This window comes from Pyrgilauda ruficollis, unplaced genomic scaffold (assembly GCF_017590135.1).
Source record: "Pyrgilauda ruficollis isolate IOZ18807 unplaced genomic scaffold, ASM1759013v1 scaffold145, whole genome shotgun sequence".
Classification (NCBI taxonomy): domain Eukaryota; kingdom Metazoa; phylum Chordata; class Aves; order Passeriformes; family Passeridae; genus Pyrgilauda; species Pyrgilauda ruficollis.
This window is the reverse complement of record NW_024513099.1, coordinates 553,363-573,360: the sequence shown is the minus strand read 5'-3', so window position 1 is coordinate 573,360 and position 19,998 is coordinate 553,363. Positions and strand designations below refer to the sequence as shown.

General features: G+C 41.2%; 2 protein-coding genes across 3 annotated transcripts in view; both read right to left on the bottom strand.

Moving 5' to 3' along the window:
- Nucleotides 1–4,425: 4,425 nt before the first annotated feature.
- On the bottom strand, nt 4,426–5,746 carry PRR18 (proline rich 18). The gene has a single exon (XM_041460571.1). The coding sequence runs from the start codon at nt 5,609–5,611 to the stop codon at nt 4,799–4,801; it is 813 nt and encodes a 270-aa protein (XP_041316505.1). The 5' UTR covers nt 5,612–5,746; the 3' UTR covers nt 4,426–4,798.
- A 2,114-nt stretch (nt 5,747–7,860) lies between these two features.
- Nucleotides 7,861–19,998, bottom strand: part of SFT2D1 (SFT2 domain containing 1) — a 19,911-nt gene continuing 7,773 nt past the window's right edge. Inside the window, exons 3-8 of one of the 2 annotated variants that reach the window (XM_041460572.1) lie at nt 18,819–18,901; nt 15,459–15,540; nt 12,956–12,991; nt 12,162–12,220; nt 10,772–10,801; nt 7,861–8,572 (exon numbers count right to left, since the gene is read on the bottom strand). In XM_041460572.1, the coding sequence (XP_041316506.1) occupies nt 8,533–8,572; nt 10,772–10,801; nt 12,162–12,220; nt 12,956–12,991; nt 15,459–15,540; nt 18,819–18,901 (330 nt within the window). In that variant the 3' untranslated portion in view covers nt 7,861–8,532. Of the gene's footprint in view, nt 8,573–10,771; nt 10,802–10,831; nt 11,571–12,161; nt 12,221–12,955; nt 12,992–15,458; nt 15,541–18,818; nt 18,902–19,998 lie in introns of those variants that run through there. The other variant, XM_041460573.1, reaches the window with a different exon arrangement.

Below are 19,998 nucleotides of genomic sequence, written 5' to 3'. Positions count from 1 at the left end.
AGACTGCATGGGTTTTTTTTATATTTTCAATTTTATAAAAAATAAAAACAAACCAAGAAATCTTTAAACCATTCCAGAACTCTCAATCCCTCATTTTATATTGCAAAGAAGGGGGGTGGGGGGGTGGAAATTGCTAAATAATATCATTCAAACATAACCTGTAACAGCTCTTTCAATAAAATTAAAAGGGACTAAAAGACCTCATTGCATCATCTATATCCTCAACTTACTGTTGTCACTGGGTGCCAGCTTCTTTCTCTGGAAGTGGCTCCTAACTCATAACACAACCATTTGCTGTCTTGGTCCTGCAGCTGGGGGAGATCCAGGCTAGGGCTCATCAGCTGCAGACATTCATTCAGTGAGGCTCACAGCATTTTCCCCATGATCTCATAAGAAGCAAGAGCACCTGTGAATAACAAATTACCAGCACTATTTCTAGAGACTGTTGCTGGAGGTTTTCCCCCTTGGGAAGGGAAAAGAAACATTCACATCTTTCTTGAAGGCCAAGAAGTGAACTGCATTAACTTTGGTTCTGGTAGTGACTTGGCACTGTGTTGGGCTCCCTTCCTTGCAGCTGTGTCAGCCAGGAGCTCACACACAGCCACACCTGGTCATCGAAAAATGCTGACTACCCTTCCAGGAAGTGCCAAAGCCAAACCTTCTCATAAATCTCTTCCTCTCTTCACAAAACCACCAATGGGAAGAGGCTTTTCTTAAGAAAGAAAACAGAATGTGCCTTTACCTCACAAAAACCACCCACAAAACCAAAGAGCCCCCCCCCAACCGAAAGGACAGTTGTGGTCTAGACAGACACTACTCCAATGGTCCTCTCAGGACAGCAGCTCCCAGACAGATGGCCTCACCCAGCTGTGTGTCAGACCCCTTAGGCACAGCTGGAAAGGATGTGAGGTAATGGAGATCTTTGACAACAGCTCAGGGAATAGGCTTGTCAGGGCTTTACAAGCATGCTGGTGAGGTAGATCACAAAAGAAGATAAAAGCTGGGCAATAACATGCTCCCCCTCAGCTTTGAAATAAATTTTTAAAAAAGGTACTAACTGCATCAGTGGAGTGAGAAAGTCGAGAGTTGGGCTAGAACCCAAGAGCAAACTCAGCAATGCACAGGGCTGAGATTGTTCAGTTAGAAAAACATGGGCTTCACCTGTATCTGGCCTCCCACCCTTGCTCAGGAGCAGCAGGAAGGCAATACTATTTATTAGCTACCTTAAAAAAAATAGCCAGAATATGTGTTGCTTTGGCATGTTTTTCCACTGTAAATCATGCTGATATATTTGGAGGAAGAAGCTATCCTCCCCAAAGAAATTATTGATTATTTTAAGCATTCATAGCACCAGCTGCTCCTAACTCTCAACAGCTAAAAGGTTTATGAGTGGGAGGCTTAGGCTGAGGGAATTTGAAGATGGCTAATGTACAAATGGTAAAAAGCAAATGTAGCAACTTCCAGGCTACTTCTTGGCTCTTGGCAAAATCAGATCTATGTCACCTGAAAAGTGTTTCTGAAGACACCTGATCTGTTCACCAGTACAGAACCAGAAGGGTTCTTACAGCAATACTTACACTGGGGTACAGCTCCACAAGCTGAGAACTGGGGGGAGCTGGCAGTGTCCTTATCTTCCAGGGAAAGCTCTCTCACCTTGACTGAGCGCAGTGCAGCAGAGGGGCAGAAAACATGCTGTTTCACAGCATCCCGCTTGAATTTTCCGGTAATGCCAACCACAACCTGTCCTGAACCCATGTGTTTGAGAGATGGAGGAAGGCTGAGGCTGACTGGGGATCAGTGGGGTAGAGAGTCTTGGTTCTCAACACTTTGTAAGGCTTTTGCCCTCTCATCAAGGAAAGGAAGAATGATTAGTTCATTATATGATGTCTACTGACATATACAATTAAATAATGGATCTTAGACAGCAGTAGCTATTCTGCACTAAGACAATGCAATAACTTATTTGAGGGTTTCCACTTTCCAACTTTCTGAATTTCCACAGGCATTTTTTTCTTGTGGAACCTGCTACTGGGCTCAACTGTCTATTATAACACATATTAATGAATTAAATAAGCAGTTTTATTATGTTTAGCTTCAATTTTTAGATACTGGAATCCAAGAGTTTTCTTTCAAACTGAAAAAATACCAGGAGGTAAGGAACGTGCAAAAGGAACAGAAGTCACTGCTGATTCGTAGGAATTAACTTCCTCTGTCTATTCTAGTACTACTTGTAAGATTTCTGGGCATTTCGGCTGAAAGTATTCAGAACACTAAGGGCATAATTTCTCATTTGAAGAGAGCAGAAAGGTGGCAATACCGAAAACAATAAATCTTGGTGTTACCATTTAGTGAAGGAGATACTATTCTAAGCAGACATTAGTTATATGACTCCAGAGTCCAGTGGCTCTTAGCATCCAGCCCAAAATCAGGACTGCATAACCTCATTTGGAATGAGCTCATCTCAGGCCCACTTCCAGTTACCATGCACAATGACTTACCTAACATAAAAGATCTTAGCTGCATGATCAGCTTCATTCAAATGAATTCTTTAGGAGAAATAAATAAATAAATAAATAAACAAATGAAATCTATCCAGGCAATTCCCAAGTTCTCAAATTCTTCATTCTAGGAGCAGGTTCTTTCTTTTTCAGAGCTGGCAGCCCTTCAATTCCAGCCCCTCTTACCCCCAGTTCACACTGCATTTGCTACAGCTGTGCATTCAAATTTATTGAATTTTTTGCCACACTTCAGACTCTGAACAAAGAGCTTTCAGCCTCACAAGTAAGCTTTAACATACTTCAGCCCTTAATGAGTGAATCACATTTCATTGCCACTGGAGATATTGATTGTAGTTAATAGGAAACCATGGTGCAGTTTAAGGAACAACATTAAGAGTCCAGGATGCTCATTTATAAACTCACATTCCGAAAAGTGAAACAAAAGGAAAACTCAGCTAACAACTACTAGCATTTCCATCGTTAGAAGAGGGAAAAACAACAACAAAAGGTGTTTCTGACATCAATCCAGCATGTATTAAATTTGGCAGGAAATTTTGAGTTGTTGAGGCAGATTGACTTGAAGATGTTTATGAAAACTGGTAATATGACAGAACTACATGCAAACTCAGGTAAAATGATATGAAAAATGCATGTGTTTCATAGCTATCACTACAAATGACTCTACATTTGCTTAAATAAAACAGATATAATCTCCAGAAATTTTCATGCCCCTTGCTTTTGTCACTGGCCTTTGAGCATAGCCATTTCACAATTGCCTTATACTGGTTCTTTTTTTTTTTTTTTTTTTGGCAGTATCAATGCATTTAATAAATATTTATTTTCCCAAACCATTTCCCCAGTCATTCCTTAAGTTTCAGGTGGAAAAAAAGAAAAAGGTACTTGAACAAACATGGAGCCAAACAAAATGCAGCACATGGCTACATTGTGCAATTAATATACAGAATGGTTTATCTCACGTAATTTAATGGAAGTCAACACAGACATCATTTGGTGTAAACAACTGATGTCTTAGTGAAATTTATAATACCCAGTTTGTGGCACTAAACTTTGTTTTACTCACTAAGTAAATTCAGCTGAATGTGTTCCTACATATTCAAACATTCATTTGCAAAACACTTACTGAATCACAGTAAATGTTTAGGTCTGACTCTTGTTCTGGGAAGCTAGATAACAACAATATAAGAGCAACAGTAGGTGGCCGAGACACTGTAAGCCTGGTAAAGACTTACCCTTCCCTTTCCGCCCGTAATTTCGGTATACTTAGCCTCCCAGCCCCCTCTTTGCTTCTCCCAACACACAAAGCTCGGAAGAGCACCAGGCATGGCCATAGCCTGGAGAGGGGAAGGCTGCAGTGGGCTGCAGAGACGGGAAGCCGGGAAACGTTGACAAAGGACGATCCTTCCTTCCTTGCCTTCCTTCCGCCGTCGAATGTATCTGAATTACTGCCTGGGAGGGGATGAAATCGCCAAGTCCATGCACAAACCCAGCCGCTCCTCTCCGGTTCGCCGACGGAACCGGAGCAACCTCTGCCCACGCCGCGGCCCCCGCACCTCCCCATCTTCCTCCCGCTGTTCCTGCCTCTCCCCGGGAGGACTGCTCCCCGCCGGCGCGGTGGTCGGCACTGCTGCCATCTGCCCCCAGCAGCGACGGGCTCGTCCCCGCCTGCTCGGTCCCCTGCCTCTGCCGCCTCGCCGAACCCGCGGCTGCGCATTTTCCCTGGAGCCGAACTGTCGGCGACTATTCCGAGGAAAAAACGTGTGAACGGCACAGGCTTCTCGGCACGGAGACCAGCCCGCCATCCTTACCGTATGGACACTGAGACAGCGGATACCGCCAGGCTGGGACAACCCAACGCGAAGCTACCAAGGCGCGAAGGCTACCGCAACACAAGATTCCTTTATTCAAATAAATAAAAATGAACTTTTATGTACAAATATACAAAACCATTACGCACATTTTATAAAGTAGTCAGAAATCTTTAAAAAATCCGCGAGGATGGAGGCAGGACGCCCACAGTCAGTGCCCTCCCTCCCAGCACCGGGTCACCGGCGGGCGGAGGCCGGAGCCGCTCCTTTGTCCCTCGACCCGGCGGCGGAGGCGGCCCGAGGATCGGCTCCGGGCCAGCGGCTCCGCTGCCCGGCTCCTGCCGCCGCCTGCCCGGGCTGCCAGGGCGCCGACAACATCGCACGGAACACGACATCGCGGATGGTGGCCCCACCTCCCCCCGGAGCGACCGCTCCGACAGCCGCCGCCGTGCCGCTCCCAGGTCCCGGCAGGGCTCAGGGGGTGCCCAAGTGCGGCAGCATCTCCAGCCGCTCGGGGTGGTCGCGGCCGGCCGCACTCTCCACACCACGCAGCCACTCGGTGCATTTCCGCACCAGCCCCTCGTCCGCCGCGGTCCCCGCCTCCTCCTCCTCGTATTCCTCGTCGTCGTAGCGGTGCCGGTCGTTGAGCAGCGAAACCTTCAGCAGAGCGCGCAGGTCGCCGCGCCGGGCCGAGGCGGCTCTGCCGGCGGGAGAGGGTGCGGGCTGCCCCCGCTGCCGCTCCAGGCTGCGGCGCTGCAGTACCCGGATGGCCTCCGGAGGCAGGCTGAGCGAGAAGCGCCCCGCCGCCTCCCCCGGTGCCCCGCCGAGGCTCTCGCATGAGCGGCTGCCCGCCCCCGGCACCCCCGGGCGGCCCCGCGGCTGCGGAGGGGTGGGCTGGGGCCGCGCCGCCCGCTCGGCCGGCAGTCTCCGCGGCGGCGGCCGCTGTAGGGACGAGCAGGGCCAGGAGCTGGAGAGGGGTCCCGGCCGCTCCGGAGGCTCCCCTGGCGCCTTCCTCGCCACCTTCTCCTCTGCGGGCCGAGGCGCTGCCTTCTTGGGGGCCGAGGCGGCCGCCTGCGGCTTCTTGGGCTGCGCCCGGGCGGCAGCAGGGGAAGCGGAGGGGGTCGGCAGGATGGCCGGCAGGAGGGGCGGCATCGTGGCGTGGCGCCCTGGAGTTCCCTCCGGCTCGTCGCTGCGCGCCCAGGGAGGAGCGGATCTCGCTCCGGGCAAGGCGGCGCTTCTTCCCGCGGGCGGGCAGGGCCCCACGGCGCGCCGCGGCTGCAGCCCCATGGCCGGAGGCGAACGAGGAGCCCGAACCGCCGGCGCGGAATGCGAGCTCGCTCTGCCCCGACAGCAGCCGATTTTCCCTCTCGATAACCCTTCCCCCTTCCCGCCCTTCGCCCGCCCCGGGAACACCCTTCCCCAGCGCGGGGTGGGCGTGCGGGCGGGGACGGGGGTCGTGCCAGTACTGGCCACGCTCCCGAACGAGCCGCACAGGTCGGGCTGGATGCGGCGCTACTCCGGCGCCTTTTCCCGGTCCTCTCCCGCCCGCCCTACAGCAGAGCCGAACTAAAGAGGATGACGGGGCTCACGCCCCGAGAGCAAAAAGGCTCTAAATTCCTCCCGAAGTCCTCAAGTGTCCAAGTGTGAAAAGGCAATATTTTAAAACGTTAAATTATCTTGCCGTCTTAAAAACAAGAATGATACTTTGAGCTCCTTGATAACTTGAAGTATCATGAATAAGGGCAGGCAGACAGGCCAAGAGACAGACACACTCAGACCTAGGGCTGGCAGACTCGGACTTAGTGGGCAAGTACTGCCTGGTTTGGTAATGAAGAGTACAGTCCAGAGATCCTTCTAGCGTCAATGCCCTCTGTGACAGAGCTAATGCTCATACCCCCATTGGAGGTTTGTTGTTTGTTTAGGGTTTGGTGTGGCTTTTTGTGATATCCAAGACAGCAATTTCCTATCTTTTCAAGTACCCTAGCCAACAACAGAGGTTTGGAGGAGTTTCATGGTGGAGTAATAAGTAAACATATAGTTCCTATGGCTACAAAATGATTACCATCACTCCACAATTTAGCCTTAGAAGTCACGGCTTATAATTTCTACAGCATTTACTTCAAAGTACTGTTTTAATTAGGGTACCAAAACTTTATCAAAAAATGAGTAGCATGTATGCAATCCACAGGGACAGATCTTCACACCTTTGGTTCCACACTATCATACTGGGTATTACTATACTGTGAAGATTTTCCAACTGTGAGCTCTTGGAATACTCATACACAGTAAACAAAGACAGGATGTGAAGGAGTAACAGACAGAGGCAAAACAACGCAGAGTGTGTGCTCTGTATGGACATAGAGGAAGTAAACTCTGAAATGTTCAGGAGAGAAAAAAAACAAGGAAGGCACATGATGTAACTAACAGACCAAAGTGCATATGGAAGCATACCAGTACATGGAACTTTTGGTTCTTGAATTTTCTCCTGGTGATCTAAGTGTTAACAGATGAAAGGTAACTTTGTCATTTACCACAGTAGATAAATAAATAAATAAATAAATTTTGAATAACCAATGTAATTCTAATTAAAGACTGCAGTGAAGGTGATTGTGTACCACCAGAACTGGTGGGTGATGGGTAAAACCACCTCTGGAGCAAATGAAAGCCTGGCCCTGACGCACTAGGGATGGGATGGGACGGGATCTTTCCAGTCAGCTGAGGCCAGCAGCAACGACTGGGGAAGGGGTAGTCACTTCCAGGGTGATGCTCATCACTGTCTACGCATGTCCTACTTCCTCTTCACTGCAAGCTGAAAACTAAAAGGAAACAAAACTTCACCCCAAGGTGCCTTGGCACCCAAGGGCTGTGGGCAGACTTGGAATAGCTGTGTCTCCATCACACAGCACTAGCGAGCCCAAGAGCCTGCTGCGAGGCCAGGACTACCTGCTCCCTGCCAATCACCAGCAGAGAGAATGCCTTCCTGGAATTTATTGTTACTAACCAGTTAAAAGGCATGGCTTAGTTGGAAGTCTAGCTGCAAAATAATGCAATCACCCTGTACACAGCTTCCCCAAAAGTTGTTGCTATGTTTTGCAATATGCACTGAGATTTAACAGGAACATACTGTACCTCAATTTGTCTCTTTAGCCTGAACTCTGAATACTAAAAATACTGAGATTTTCCCCTTCCTGACGTTGCAGATCCCATCTTTTCAAAGCCATTCCTTCTTCTAGATTTGTGGATCAAGAGAAAAAAAAATCTAAGCCAACTTAGTTTAGAACACACATATGTAAGCATATCCATCCTGTGTGAAAAAGAACCTCCTGCAATATAATATCAACCAAACATTAATTGATATTAAAGATTTAACTTTGCTCCAGAATAACTGGATAGTTCTTAGCCGAAAAAATTAGAAATGAGAACCTCTTACTGGAGCCAGGCAAAGTGTTAGAGTACTTCAATCTATTACTAGATTAAGTCAGATGTTGAAATTTTCAGCCCTCTATAGCTGATTCCTAAATAAAAAATGTATTAGGCAATTTTAAAATGAATTTATTTCACAAGTCCCATTTATACATTAGCCGTAAGTTCTTTTAGTAAAAAGTATTTAGGTATGAAAGTTGTTTTTTTTTTTAAAAAAAACATTTAAAATACAACTTTTTCAATAAAATCCAACAGGTTTTAAAAATACCTTTCACATTCTCATTAAGTTTTTGCCATGAGGCACATGTATAGACATTTCAAAGGAGCAGTTAATTACAACCTTCCAAATCTTTACAATGTTTATAAAACTGTGTCTTTGGAAGAGCATACAATGGATAATATACAAACATAAATGGCACATTGCAAATTTTAGACAGAACTGTAAATGAAACCTTTATGCATACTACCCAGGCCTTAGTGACTTGCCTCTACTGAGGAATAAACTGTTACTGGATACAAAGTAGTGTTAAGACTACTCTGTATGAAGTATTTAAATGTACTTTCTTGTTAGAAAAAAGCCTGGAAGTTCCAGGGTAAACACAAATAATTCTCCAAATTTATTTTAAAAACTGTTTCTAGTAAAAACTATTTAATCTCTCAAGTGCAAAAGGCAAGGAAAATACTAAACTGCTACTGGGTATTTCAGAAGCGGCAAAGTAGAGTTTTTTGAGCAAAATTTACAGAGGAAAAAGTTGCCTTTTAAACTGGACAGTGGTGCTTTTAATTTACCCTAGACACGATGAGAAGCATTTAATCACAGCATCCCTTTAAAAAAAAAGAAAACAAAAGTCAGTTAAGATTTGTTATTTTGTTTCTAAATATCTGAACCATTATCTATTTACAGTTACAAATATGGCAGAAACTAAAGACATATCAAGAGTTGATCAAATGCAGGATCTGTGTGCCTCCACCAACCCAGCTAAAGCCCAGGCTCAGGCCAGGCCACTGCCAGGGATTCCATGCTGTTTGCATTGTGGGCCATGCTGAAATGCAAACACAGCATTAGGAAGTGCTCTGCAGCACACTGGGAAGCTGAGCAAAGTGCAGAGCCCGATTTCACAAAGGCTGCCCAGCAAGGGCTCAGCTGAGGAGCGCCCAGTCTCCAGCAAGGCACGGCTGCCAGGGCTCCAAGCCACATCAGAGCTGGACCATCACAGTGTAGGAAATAAAGCACAGGCTGAAGGGTTGGAAGTGTGCACTGACAGTGCAGGATGGAGAGAGCTGGTTCAGCCTTAAGGTTTGGAAGTTCTGTAGGGTTCAATTTTTTTTAACCAACAATAAACTGTTTTCTGACTGTTACACTCAGATCATTCCCTGTAGTCTCCATTATTTTTCCTTTTCCCAGAAAAGTAACCAACTTACTAAGGAGTGGAATTTGTATTCTGTTGCTAGTCAGCTGCAAAAAATAAAGAAACATACTATCATCACTCCTTAAAGTCACTTAGCTGCTTGGGTTTTGGTTTTGTTGCATTTGTTATTGTTTCCATTTGGGACTGGTTCCCAAAAGTGGGGCTTTTTGTTGCCAGGCCAACAGGAGAGCTACCATTAATTTAGGAAGAAACAAACAGAAACTAACAACCCCCACCCCAGCAAACCCGTGAACAAGTAAAATGTTCTGAAGAGCAAACCATGAAAAGAGTTAAACCAAGGAATGGTAATTTAATGAAATCAAGAGAAATGCATACTTTAAACAAATGACATAATACTATTCTCTGGCACTTAGCATGGTTTAGATCATTGTTCCCATAAGAAAGGCAGTCTATACAACAAATCTATCATACCACTCCACATAAGCAAATAATTCAGTAATCCCTAAAGAAATCACAGTATTACTAAAAACAGTCCATATAAAATTCAGTTCTTTGGCTCATAAAATCTATTAGATAAATAAACCCAAAGAAGTTAACTGATGCATATAACCTAATGCTTTTCTGCCCAGAACTTGGAAGTACAGTTGATAGGGAAGAAAAAGTCAGAGAAACCAGAAGCTGAACTTGCTTCCTCTACAGAGAAACCATGAAAAAAGACCAAAAAAAAAAAAAAAGGAATGAACCTACTGAGACCTGGTCCATGGCCACTGGATCTATAAGAATTCAGAATGCTACTTTTGTCTGGGTTAGTCTGAGATGTCAGAAATAGTAAAATGACAGTTTGAAGCCTGAGCTCAGTTATTTTATTCACTGTAATTATCAACAACTATCTTAAAAAAATCCTTCCTAGATGAAATCTGAAGCTTTAAAAAATCAGATTTTTTTTTGTGATGCTACAGGAAAATACCAGATGATAGACAATACTTTGTATTCTTTTTCCCCACACCTATACTACAGCAAACCTCATTAAATGATACAGAAGTGCTTAATTTATTTAAAAAACCCACTGTCAGGAAGACCAAACTGCATTTTACATGAATCATAGAAAAAACAGATTCTTACATTTGATTACTTGCATGTGTTTTCACTGTGTGTTTGGTCTGCTTTCATTCCCTTTTTGTACACAAGAATGAAAGAGAGGAGCTTGCCAAAATGAAAATGATAAAGCGTTGCCTTTACCCCTCCTAAAAATGATGGAGGAATTCAGACACAGAAACAGAAGCTGCCACTATGTTGCTTGTTTGCTTTTACCTAGGATCTCAGATCCATAAGCTACCTTTAATTTTAGGACCAGAAAAGTCACTATTGCATCATTGTATTGTTAAGTCATTACAGACAATATTTAAACAAAACCTTGATTCATTTTCAGTGGTGGAAACTAGAAAGAAATGTATTAAAGAGAATTACTATGTATTGTACTTCTACTTAAAGCTTATATTAAGCATGAGTTTTAAGTACAGCTATGCCATTTTCTAAAAATTAAAAGAAAAAGAAGGATGTTATATTTTTTCCACACACATGAAGTACTTTATGCCTTTCCCCAGTGTAAAAGTAACTGACTTCTGTTAAGATGGAAATTATTATGCAGACTCACCTTGCAAAAGGAATATAAGATAGACTGTACCTGAAAAAAAGAGGAAAAAAGTATATTTGCAGAGTGTTCATGTCTCTCCTAGAACCAAATTATTTCACTTTAGGCCAGCATTAATAAAAGCAACCATTGCAACAAAATTTTAAACAAGATCACCTATTCAATTTAATGTTTACCTGAGAAAAGAGGACATGTTTGGACAAGAACTAAACAGTGACACAGATTTGGTGGTTTACTTTTTCTTTGTTTGATTTTTTTTTTCCTTTTTTTAATGTAGTTCATAACTTCTATTGCACATGAACTTAAAAAACAGATTTGCTATTGCCTAATCCAAAAGGAATAGAGATTTGTGTGAAAATGGTACTCAAGATGATAGAGACAACTTTTTCCACTTTAAAAGACAATCTAAATTTGTATGCAAATATACAGCTAATCATATTATTTATGTAACTAAATTACAGATACATGCTGTAGGATGAATAATATTCCACAACTGTGACACTCAGCTGACAATTCTATTATTCTCTGAAACTTGCTTCCCACAAGCCTCCAGGCAGTGTTCTGGTCTCATGCGCAGCCTGATCAAACCCCAGGATGCTTAACAAATGTGAACTGTCTGCTGCAAACACACAGAGCACAGACTGAGCTAGTGGCCTTGCCTCTATCTAGCACCATGCCCAACAGTCCCTGTCCTGAACAAATGGTTTCTTGTTCTCAGATCCACGTTCAGTACATACTTTGCGTATTCAGGGCAAATTCAAGCGAGAACTGTGGTCACCTTGGGTTGCCTGAGAGTGAGCACCTGGGATAAGGACACCAAGTCATTCACCTGGGACAATGACACCATGTGTGTATCTCTGTGGAAAAGGCAGTAACTTCCAGAACTTCTGCCAGGCTTGCAAGCATTCACCTGCCTGCACTCACACAATGCCAAATCCAGACCCGGAGCCCCTGGTCATCACAGGCTGCACTGAATTCACCCTCACACATCCACCCACTCTTTACCACCCCAGTATATTCCTGGGGCAGGATGTACCCTGTGAAAATGTTTTTTAGTTTCTTTCACTTCAAAAATCAAAAACTAGTTAGAATTCAAAAAAGAGGAGAGTATACTTTTACAACACAGCAAAAGCATGACATTTTTTTTTGCATACGTATTCCTTTCATAAGGCTTCAGATAAGTTCACACATTGCAGAATATACTTCAAATTACCATTTCTGCAAGACGATTGAATATAGATTTTGCTGGAGTTACACAACCTAGCTGAGAAAAAACAGATTGAGACTAGCATTTGGGCACACTTATATGTGAATCATATATATATGACAGGTTTCTGATCATGAGGGTGTAGGGGCAGGGAGAAGAAATTAAAAGGAATTTTAAGAATCTTACCAGGTCATTGCCAAGAACTGCAATATGCAGAATAACACTGCCAAACCTTTTTTGTTCCACTAAACAAAAATAAAGCAAATACTGCAAATTAGTTCAATTTTCACACCAGTCTATACTGCAAACAATTGGCACAGACTGATTAATCAAGAATAGAGTTGACTGACAATGCCTAAATTTCCTTGTCTTACTTTGCTGTTTCTTTCCCAACAACTATCCATTCATTTTATCCATCACTGCATCAGCATCATGCTATGTAAACCTTTTCTAGATTTGGAAACACCTAACAACATCAGTGTTAACACTCACTCACGTCATTGTACTTCTGCAAATATGGAAGTCCATTCCAGTGACATATTTACTTCTATGGAATGGAACTACAGTTAGTTTTCAACCAAGATGAAAACTAACTGGTTTTTTTTCTGTTGTCTTAACCAGCTTAAATTCTGTATCCATGGCTTCTGAAGATGGCTATACACTCTGGTATTTTCTGACATAAGTATGCATCACTGAGACAAAACAATATTTGAACTTGGCTTTCTTAGTTTTTATTCTAGAGGTCTGCAGACTGAACCCGATGCATTCTCATCTACATCACATGCAGGAGGGAAGGTTGCATTTGCTTTTTATAGCCAACAGGCTTATCACTTCACCTGAGCTCAACTGCAGCAAACAACAAAAACACCACACACGAGTTCACCTTTCCTTCACCACTGAACTGTATCTTAAAGCTACAATGCAATTAATAAACTAACCAACTGAGATTACTTTTTTTTCTAAAAAGCATTCTCACTTACCCAGAATACAGCACACAGAGTCAAGATTAGGCAAAGCTGGGGTGAGAAGGAGAGACAAAGAAAAAAAAGAATGAATACTCAAATACACAATGACGCAAGTACAGTGACCATTTCCATGTTTTCAATGGGCAATCAGCACTTTAAAATTAACTTATGAAACAAGCAGAGCCAAAGGCTGTCTCACAGTGACTATACGATGAACTCCATGGTGTTTTTTAAAGCACAGTATTAAGCACATATGAGGTATGAATGGCCAGAAGGGCTAGGACAAGTCTTGAAAGGAAGACAAGGCAGGAGTTGACTTGAGGAACCAGCAGGAGTATAAGCTGATGTGTGCACCCTTATTTGTTGGTTCTATTCAGAGGTGGGCTTAAATGATAAAGCTTTACTGAAAGGAATCAAGAAGTCTGGTAACTGTTACTCTCTTATTCCAGTACATACTCTCATTTTGAACCTGGTATTCATAAAACCTGTCTCTGACAAGAAAGATGAGTGCATCGCTACAAACAACCCTTTATTAAAAACATCCATTCTCAATTACAGGATCTGGTAAATACAGGCTATGCCTCATCTGCCAGTGCTTTTTCATCTTCAAACACTAATGAAGAGTCTACTAGAGAGCAGCTGCCACAGGTACAGTGAAAAAGCTCACATGAAGCTTTGTTCTAGGTACTTTAAAACACTTTAGATGGAACGTAACAACAAATAATCACACCATTTGTGCAAGCCTAATCATCACTTAGAACTTTTCCACTAGATCTTACCTGGCTTCCTCCATTTTTCATTACACATAGTAGAAAACAGAACAAAACCACAAATCAATTTTAATTTGAAAGAAAATGTGTTGGCATTTTATTAAAAGGAAGAAAAGTAACACACTCTTGAAATTTTCCAAACATGTTTGTGACTCCTGAACTGCCTACAATTCTAGCTTTGTTAGGATGGGGATTAAAACAGTCAAATTCATCCAAAGTTTTCAAAACTTTAAATTTACCAATTCTTCTGTGTTTTACTGAAATTGCCATACTAAAAGTCTTGGCTCTCATCCAATGTTCATGTTCACTATTAGATGAAACCTTTCATTCTCATTTTCCCAACTTTGCTGGTAGCCTCTCTGCACAGGTAGGTCTCTGATATGTGCTCTGCTCTCTGTTCTCTTTCCATTTCCCTGATATTTTGTTTTTACAGCCTTCAAAGCGAATTATTCTCTTTGTCACCATGTCTGAGCACAGTGGATGACAGGATCATCAGAGCAAAATGATTTTTGTGCCTGCTGTTTTAAGTGTCTGGCTTACGCTCTTAGTTTCATTGGAAAAAGTCCACAGCTGTAAAGTGTAGGAGAATTTATGCTCAGCAAATATAGACTCTAGGAGAACTGGAGATATTATTGGACATTTTTAATTCATGCCTATAAAACATAACCTTTCTAGGACTTGTAACTTGGCATGAGTTGAAAATAGTGACAGAACAAAACAAGAACACAAAACAAAAAACAACAACAACAACAAAAAAAAAAAACCCAAAACCAAAAACAAAACCAAAACAAAAAACAAAAAACAAACAAAAAAAACCTCTGTTGAACAAAGTTTGGAGTCCAAGCAATAATCAAGTGCCTTCCCCAAAAGACAGGGGCAAATGTAAGCTTCTCAAAAGAGATTATAACTATTTTTTTATGTGGGTGTGCGAGAGGAAGAACATGCAGCCTCCATAAGACAGCCATCCAGAAAGAATTTATGAAGACTTTCTTACTCACTAAACTAGAAAAACAAGTTATATGTTAGAGAGAATAGGAAAGCCAACTACATTTCAAAAATCAAAGTTGAAACAACTCAGTAGGAGCAAGACAGAAAAGTATTAAACAGAGAAGCAGCAAGGGGAGAAAGTTGTTTTAACTACCTAGTACGGAGCTTTGGGATACGAATTTTGATACTGGGGAGAAGGTTTTTCCATCCTCCAGGAAGAAGAAATTATGGTTGTGGAAGCAAAGGAGCCAGGGATGTCACAATGGAGAATCTCAAAGCTGAACGTGTGGCCTCCCAGACTTTGTGGAAATAAATTAATTTTTTCCATTGCTTCGAAAGTGCTGAATCACTGAACTTTACAGACCAAACTGCAGCTAAAAAACAACTGTGAAGCTACACTTGGTGGCCACTGACTTTCCACAGTAGCTAAAAAAAATCTCTCCCCTTGTTCTTGAAGAAAGTATTTTAGAAAATAAATTAAAAATAATTAACCTGCCATTAGCATTTACTAAGAAAGATTTCATAAGGAACAGTTTACTCCAAATGATTAATTAAAAAAATATAAACAAAAAACCCACACATGTTCATAGAAAGGAGCTAGATGATCTTTGTGACATACAGAGTTTAACAGCTTGACTGTAATTTCTCAGCAGAAGGAAGAGGCAGACTGAGTAATAACGTCCCTTTAGAAAAGCATCAAATTTAGCTTTGAGGCTAAAGGAAAACTTTTTAATAAAAGGAAAGAAAGATAGTATATTTACCAACATCACAATCGTAGCTATTAATCGTTTTGGATCAAACATTGCTTTCAGTTGCTTCAGTGGCCCCATCAGGAAACACGTACTAATAGGAGATAAAAAAACCAAAACAAATTGTAAATCACTTTGAAATAACTCTTTCTAAAAGACAGTAGGTAATTAACCAGCTTTCCAACAGATAGATGACTGCAAAGGCTTTAAAAAAATATATTTCTCTGCTTAGCAACAGAGACTAACTAGAACAGAAGGTGAAATACTCCATGAATTTAGCCCTGGAAACAGTTTATGAGTCACCCTTGGTCACGAAATTATTTCCAAAATATTACCATAATGAAAAAAAAGTAACAGGCAAATACAAGAACACTTATATTGGCTGAGATAAGAGAGGACAGAGGGTGACAAGGATATACAAGGAATAACAGAAGAGCATAGAAGCAAATCAGTTTTCATGAACTCTCATTTCGACTAATAATCTGTTTGATGGTGCTGAATGCCATTTATAAATAAAGATGATTTAAAAAGCAGTGCAGTTACAGTTAAATTTAAATCATGTTAAGAGATACTAAATGAGGGGAGATTGAACTATGACTATAAGTAGCTCTACATGAATTTAGAAATGAGTGGGTGGTCAAAGATGTTTTGATTGTTATTTTAAGATGGCAAGCACCATAATAGACAGAAGAAGGAAAAAAAAGATGAGAAAACTCAACTGCAGAAGTAAATGAGATCATATCCAAGATTTCAGGAAAGATAATGGGAATAAATATAGTGGTTAGAGCTTTTTACATTACCAAAACAAAACATATAAGTGTAGTAGAATTATCAAGTTGAAGTCTAGTGAATTTTGTGTTGAAGCTGTTATAACCGACTTGATAAAATAATGTCAAGATTACAACCTGCTGTAGAAAATTTTTGTTTAATAATACATATTTTAACCCAGGCAGAATGCAAGTAGCTACAATCAAGATTTTCTACCTCTTTTAGTCCAACTCAGCAAGAAAAAAGGCAGAAAAAGTTCAGTAGTTTGTATCAATCCTCCTGCTTTTTTCTACTCTGTAGTTAACTTGAAGGGAGAATGAAAACCACATGCTGTAGCTTTTTATGCAAAGAAATGCCATCTGTACTAAGAGTTCACAACCTCAGGAGTATTTCTCTGGCTTTAAATATTTGAGATGAGCCTCTTTCTTCCTTGTCATTCTGCTTTGCAGAAAACACAATTTAATGAGAGTTCAATGCCTGTAATCTTGTGGTGGTGTGAATGCTTTACTACAGAGCAGAAAACCTAGTCTAACTCCTTTTTATATTAAATACAGCAGGGAAGAGTTTGATAGAGCTTCTTCCTGAAACCAATCATAAGCCTTCTATGACAGAAGAAATATGGGAATCCACATTCCAGGCAGCAAATACAACTTAATCTTCTACATCCAAATGTTCTCCTACCAGCAACCTTGCACATGTATCTCTCTCACTTTTTTAATCTTATGCAGACAGACTTCAAATGTCCATATTAAATGAAAAAAAGTTTTCAAAATTTAACAGAAAAAGAAAATTTTATATTCACTGCAAGCCAAACTAATTTTTTTCTCAGTATTTTTTCATCTTGTCTGCTGAGCCATAAAATTAAACCAAGACAAAAAAAAAAGAGACATGAAGAACTAGAAGAAAATATTAGTTAGTGAGTGGAAGGACAGGGGTGAGAAAAATACAGTGGTAAAAAGGAATTACATTTTGGCCACACAAAATAGGCAGAAAAAATATAGAAAGAAAAATGTGTTGTTTGTAATCTGATTCATATTGAGAAGACTTGACATCACAAGAGCTGCTCCAGAGATGAGAAGAGATCCCATACGGAGCAGAAAGAAATGTTGGGAGAAAAATTCTAGACATCCTTCAGTTAAACAGAATAATTATTTTATATACACCATTCTGTAGAGACACATTCATGATCCCTGAGAACAATAAAGTAAGTATCATTGTTTTAATGTTCATCGTTAGAAAACAATAATAAAAACAAGTTAGAGGGGACTAAACAGGCTAGTAAGAGTGGTAACTGCATTTTGGTTTAAATGCAGTCTTGCAAAGAAGCCTGGAAAAGTTTAAATCTGCTTGTTAATTTGGGACTTCATTGTCATCTCCTACTGTTCTTAGAACACAGTTGCCTGTTTCTTATATCCAAAAGGACTAGTGAAGGAAAAATGGGCCTCTTTTTTCTTCTAATTTTAGCTGGAGTGCAGACTAAAGTTTTTTAGCATTCTCCTTAAAGAAATACTAGTCTGTAAAAACTTTCCTCTTAACTCAACTAGACTTGATTAGTACTAAGTTTCTAAAATGCTCATTTAATTTGAAGAAATGAAAACACACTCAAAGCACCAGGAAAAAACCTCACTTGAAATCAACAACAAAGAATAAAGAGTATGATAAGTGAGAGAAAGGCAAAAACTTAGCTTTGACTATCTCCAGTATTAACTGTTTGTCTTGTTTTAGTAAGAGATGGAATAGTTCCACAATTGAGACTCAATGCCAGTATAGACATTATTGTCTCCTAACAAATTTGTTGAGGAAAAGCAGTATCTTCATGTTTCTCAAATGTTATTGCCACATTACATGAGTTCTAACAGATTAACGAAGCTTTGACTCAAAAGATGAGTTGCTTGACTGAAGTCAGAGTCCATGGAAGTCAAGACCAGCCTCCATGGCGTTTGAGTCCCATGACCATGCCTCAACCACACTAAAATAATAAGAGAAGGAGGAAAAACAGAAATTGAAAATACCTTAGGGACATTAACTTCTTTCTTATGCGTCTTTCAAACTGTGAAAGCAAAGTTTTCAGTCTTAAGAGGGTCCCTTTTAGAGGCAAATCTTTTAGGACTGTTATTGGGAACATTTCAAAGAATCAGAGAGTTTAAAAATACACTATGAGCAAATTTTAGATTCTGCCTTCAACCTTACAGTCAAAACAAGGATTTCCTGAATGTTTCCTTTTTGAAAGTTTTCTTGGAAACAGTATGATCTCTCCGTTAAAAGCAAAAAGCTCCTTCCAGTAACTAAGTATCCACACATAGGGCAGTCTACCAGTTTGCTCCTGAAGCTGAGGTACTTCTGTACCTGGCAGAAGGACTTACATGTAGAAAGTACAAAACATTCAGCTATCAATTTGTTATTCCCCAGCTGTGATGTGCCCACAAACAGTTGTGTAAGGTAACTGATAACAAAAGTGTAAAACAAACAAGTTGTTGTTATTAGCATTCAATACCAAGCAATGTTGTTTACAGACAATATAGACAGCACTCTAGAGTAAAAGCAAATGGAAATGTAGCTGAAAAGGAGGGTACTTTTCTAAAAGCAATAACTAAGAAATCATACCTGGCAAGAGCAGCAATATTTCCCAGGGTATAGAACACTGCAAAAAGTTTAATCCCCTTTGGGAGCCATAGCAATGCTGTTCCCTATAAAAGACAGGTTATTGGCATGTTTGCAATTAGTTAATTCAATTTATTTAGATTTTATAGTCTATAAATACAACTTCATACTATGAAGAACATATTTCTGACATACACTAACAGAGCACACTGTTCTCAGAGTTGCAGCAGTCACTACCCAGCACACTTCTATTGCCACCTGCTGGCAAACAATGTGCTGGTTCACTGGATTTCTGGATATTTTTACAACTAGGCAGTTTGTTTATATTACTGAACACATTTATATGCACTGTTTATATTCTATTTCACAACACTTCCACTTTTGTTAAAATGCCCCACTGTACATCCTACACCTCTGCACACAAGATAAAATGTCATAGAGCTGCACTAATATTCACCATCTCCTTTCTCCTCCAATCAACAATTTAGATTTGCAGCCTAAATACACTCTGAGGCTGAACAAAAACATTTTAGAACTCTTACTTCCAGATATCTCTTCTTTCCACTGAACTTAAAAAAAAATCCAAAGCCTTCTGCTGATCACAGCTCCCTAGGATGATCAGGGAGAAAAGGAATCATAGAAAAGGGACCTTAAAGATCACCTAGATGCAACTACCACGGGCTGGGGCACCTCCTACTAGACCAGGCTGCTCAAAGCCCCATTCAGCCTGGCTTTGAACAGTGCCAGGGATAGGGCATCCACAACTTCTCTGGACAAGCTGTTCTAGTGCCTTACAATAAAGAATTTCTTCCTTATATCTAACCTAAATATCCCTGTTCTCAATTTGTACCCATTACTCCTTGTCCTATCACTACACCTCCTAACAAAAAGCCCCTTCCTGGCCTCTCTGTAGACTCCCTTCAGATACTGGAAGGATGCCGTGAGCTTTCCACACAATCTTCTCCAGGCTGTACAGACCGAACTTGCTCAGCCTGTCAGAGCCTAAAGAAAGCCTCCACTAGAAGAAAAACAGTGATCTGCACACTGTGTCCTGAAAAAAAACACCAACAAAAAAGCAACTGCATTCTACTCAATTGCAATTTCAGTGGAAATCTGTGGTGAAAGGAAGGGGGGGGGGGGGGGGGGGGAAAAAAGGGCAAAAAGGGGAGAAAAGAGAGAGCCT

Excerpts from the sequence above, each read along its gene's own strand:
- PRR18 (XM_041460571.1), bottom strand. The coding sequence starts at position 5,611 with ATGGGGCTGCAGCCGCGGCGCGCCGTGGGGCCCTGCCCGCCCGCGGGA.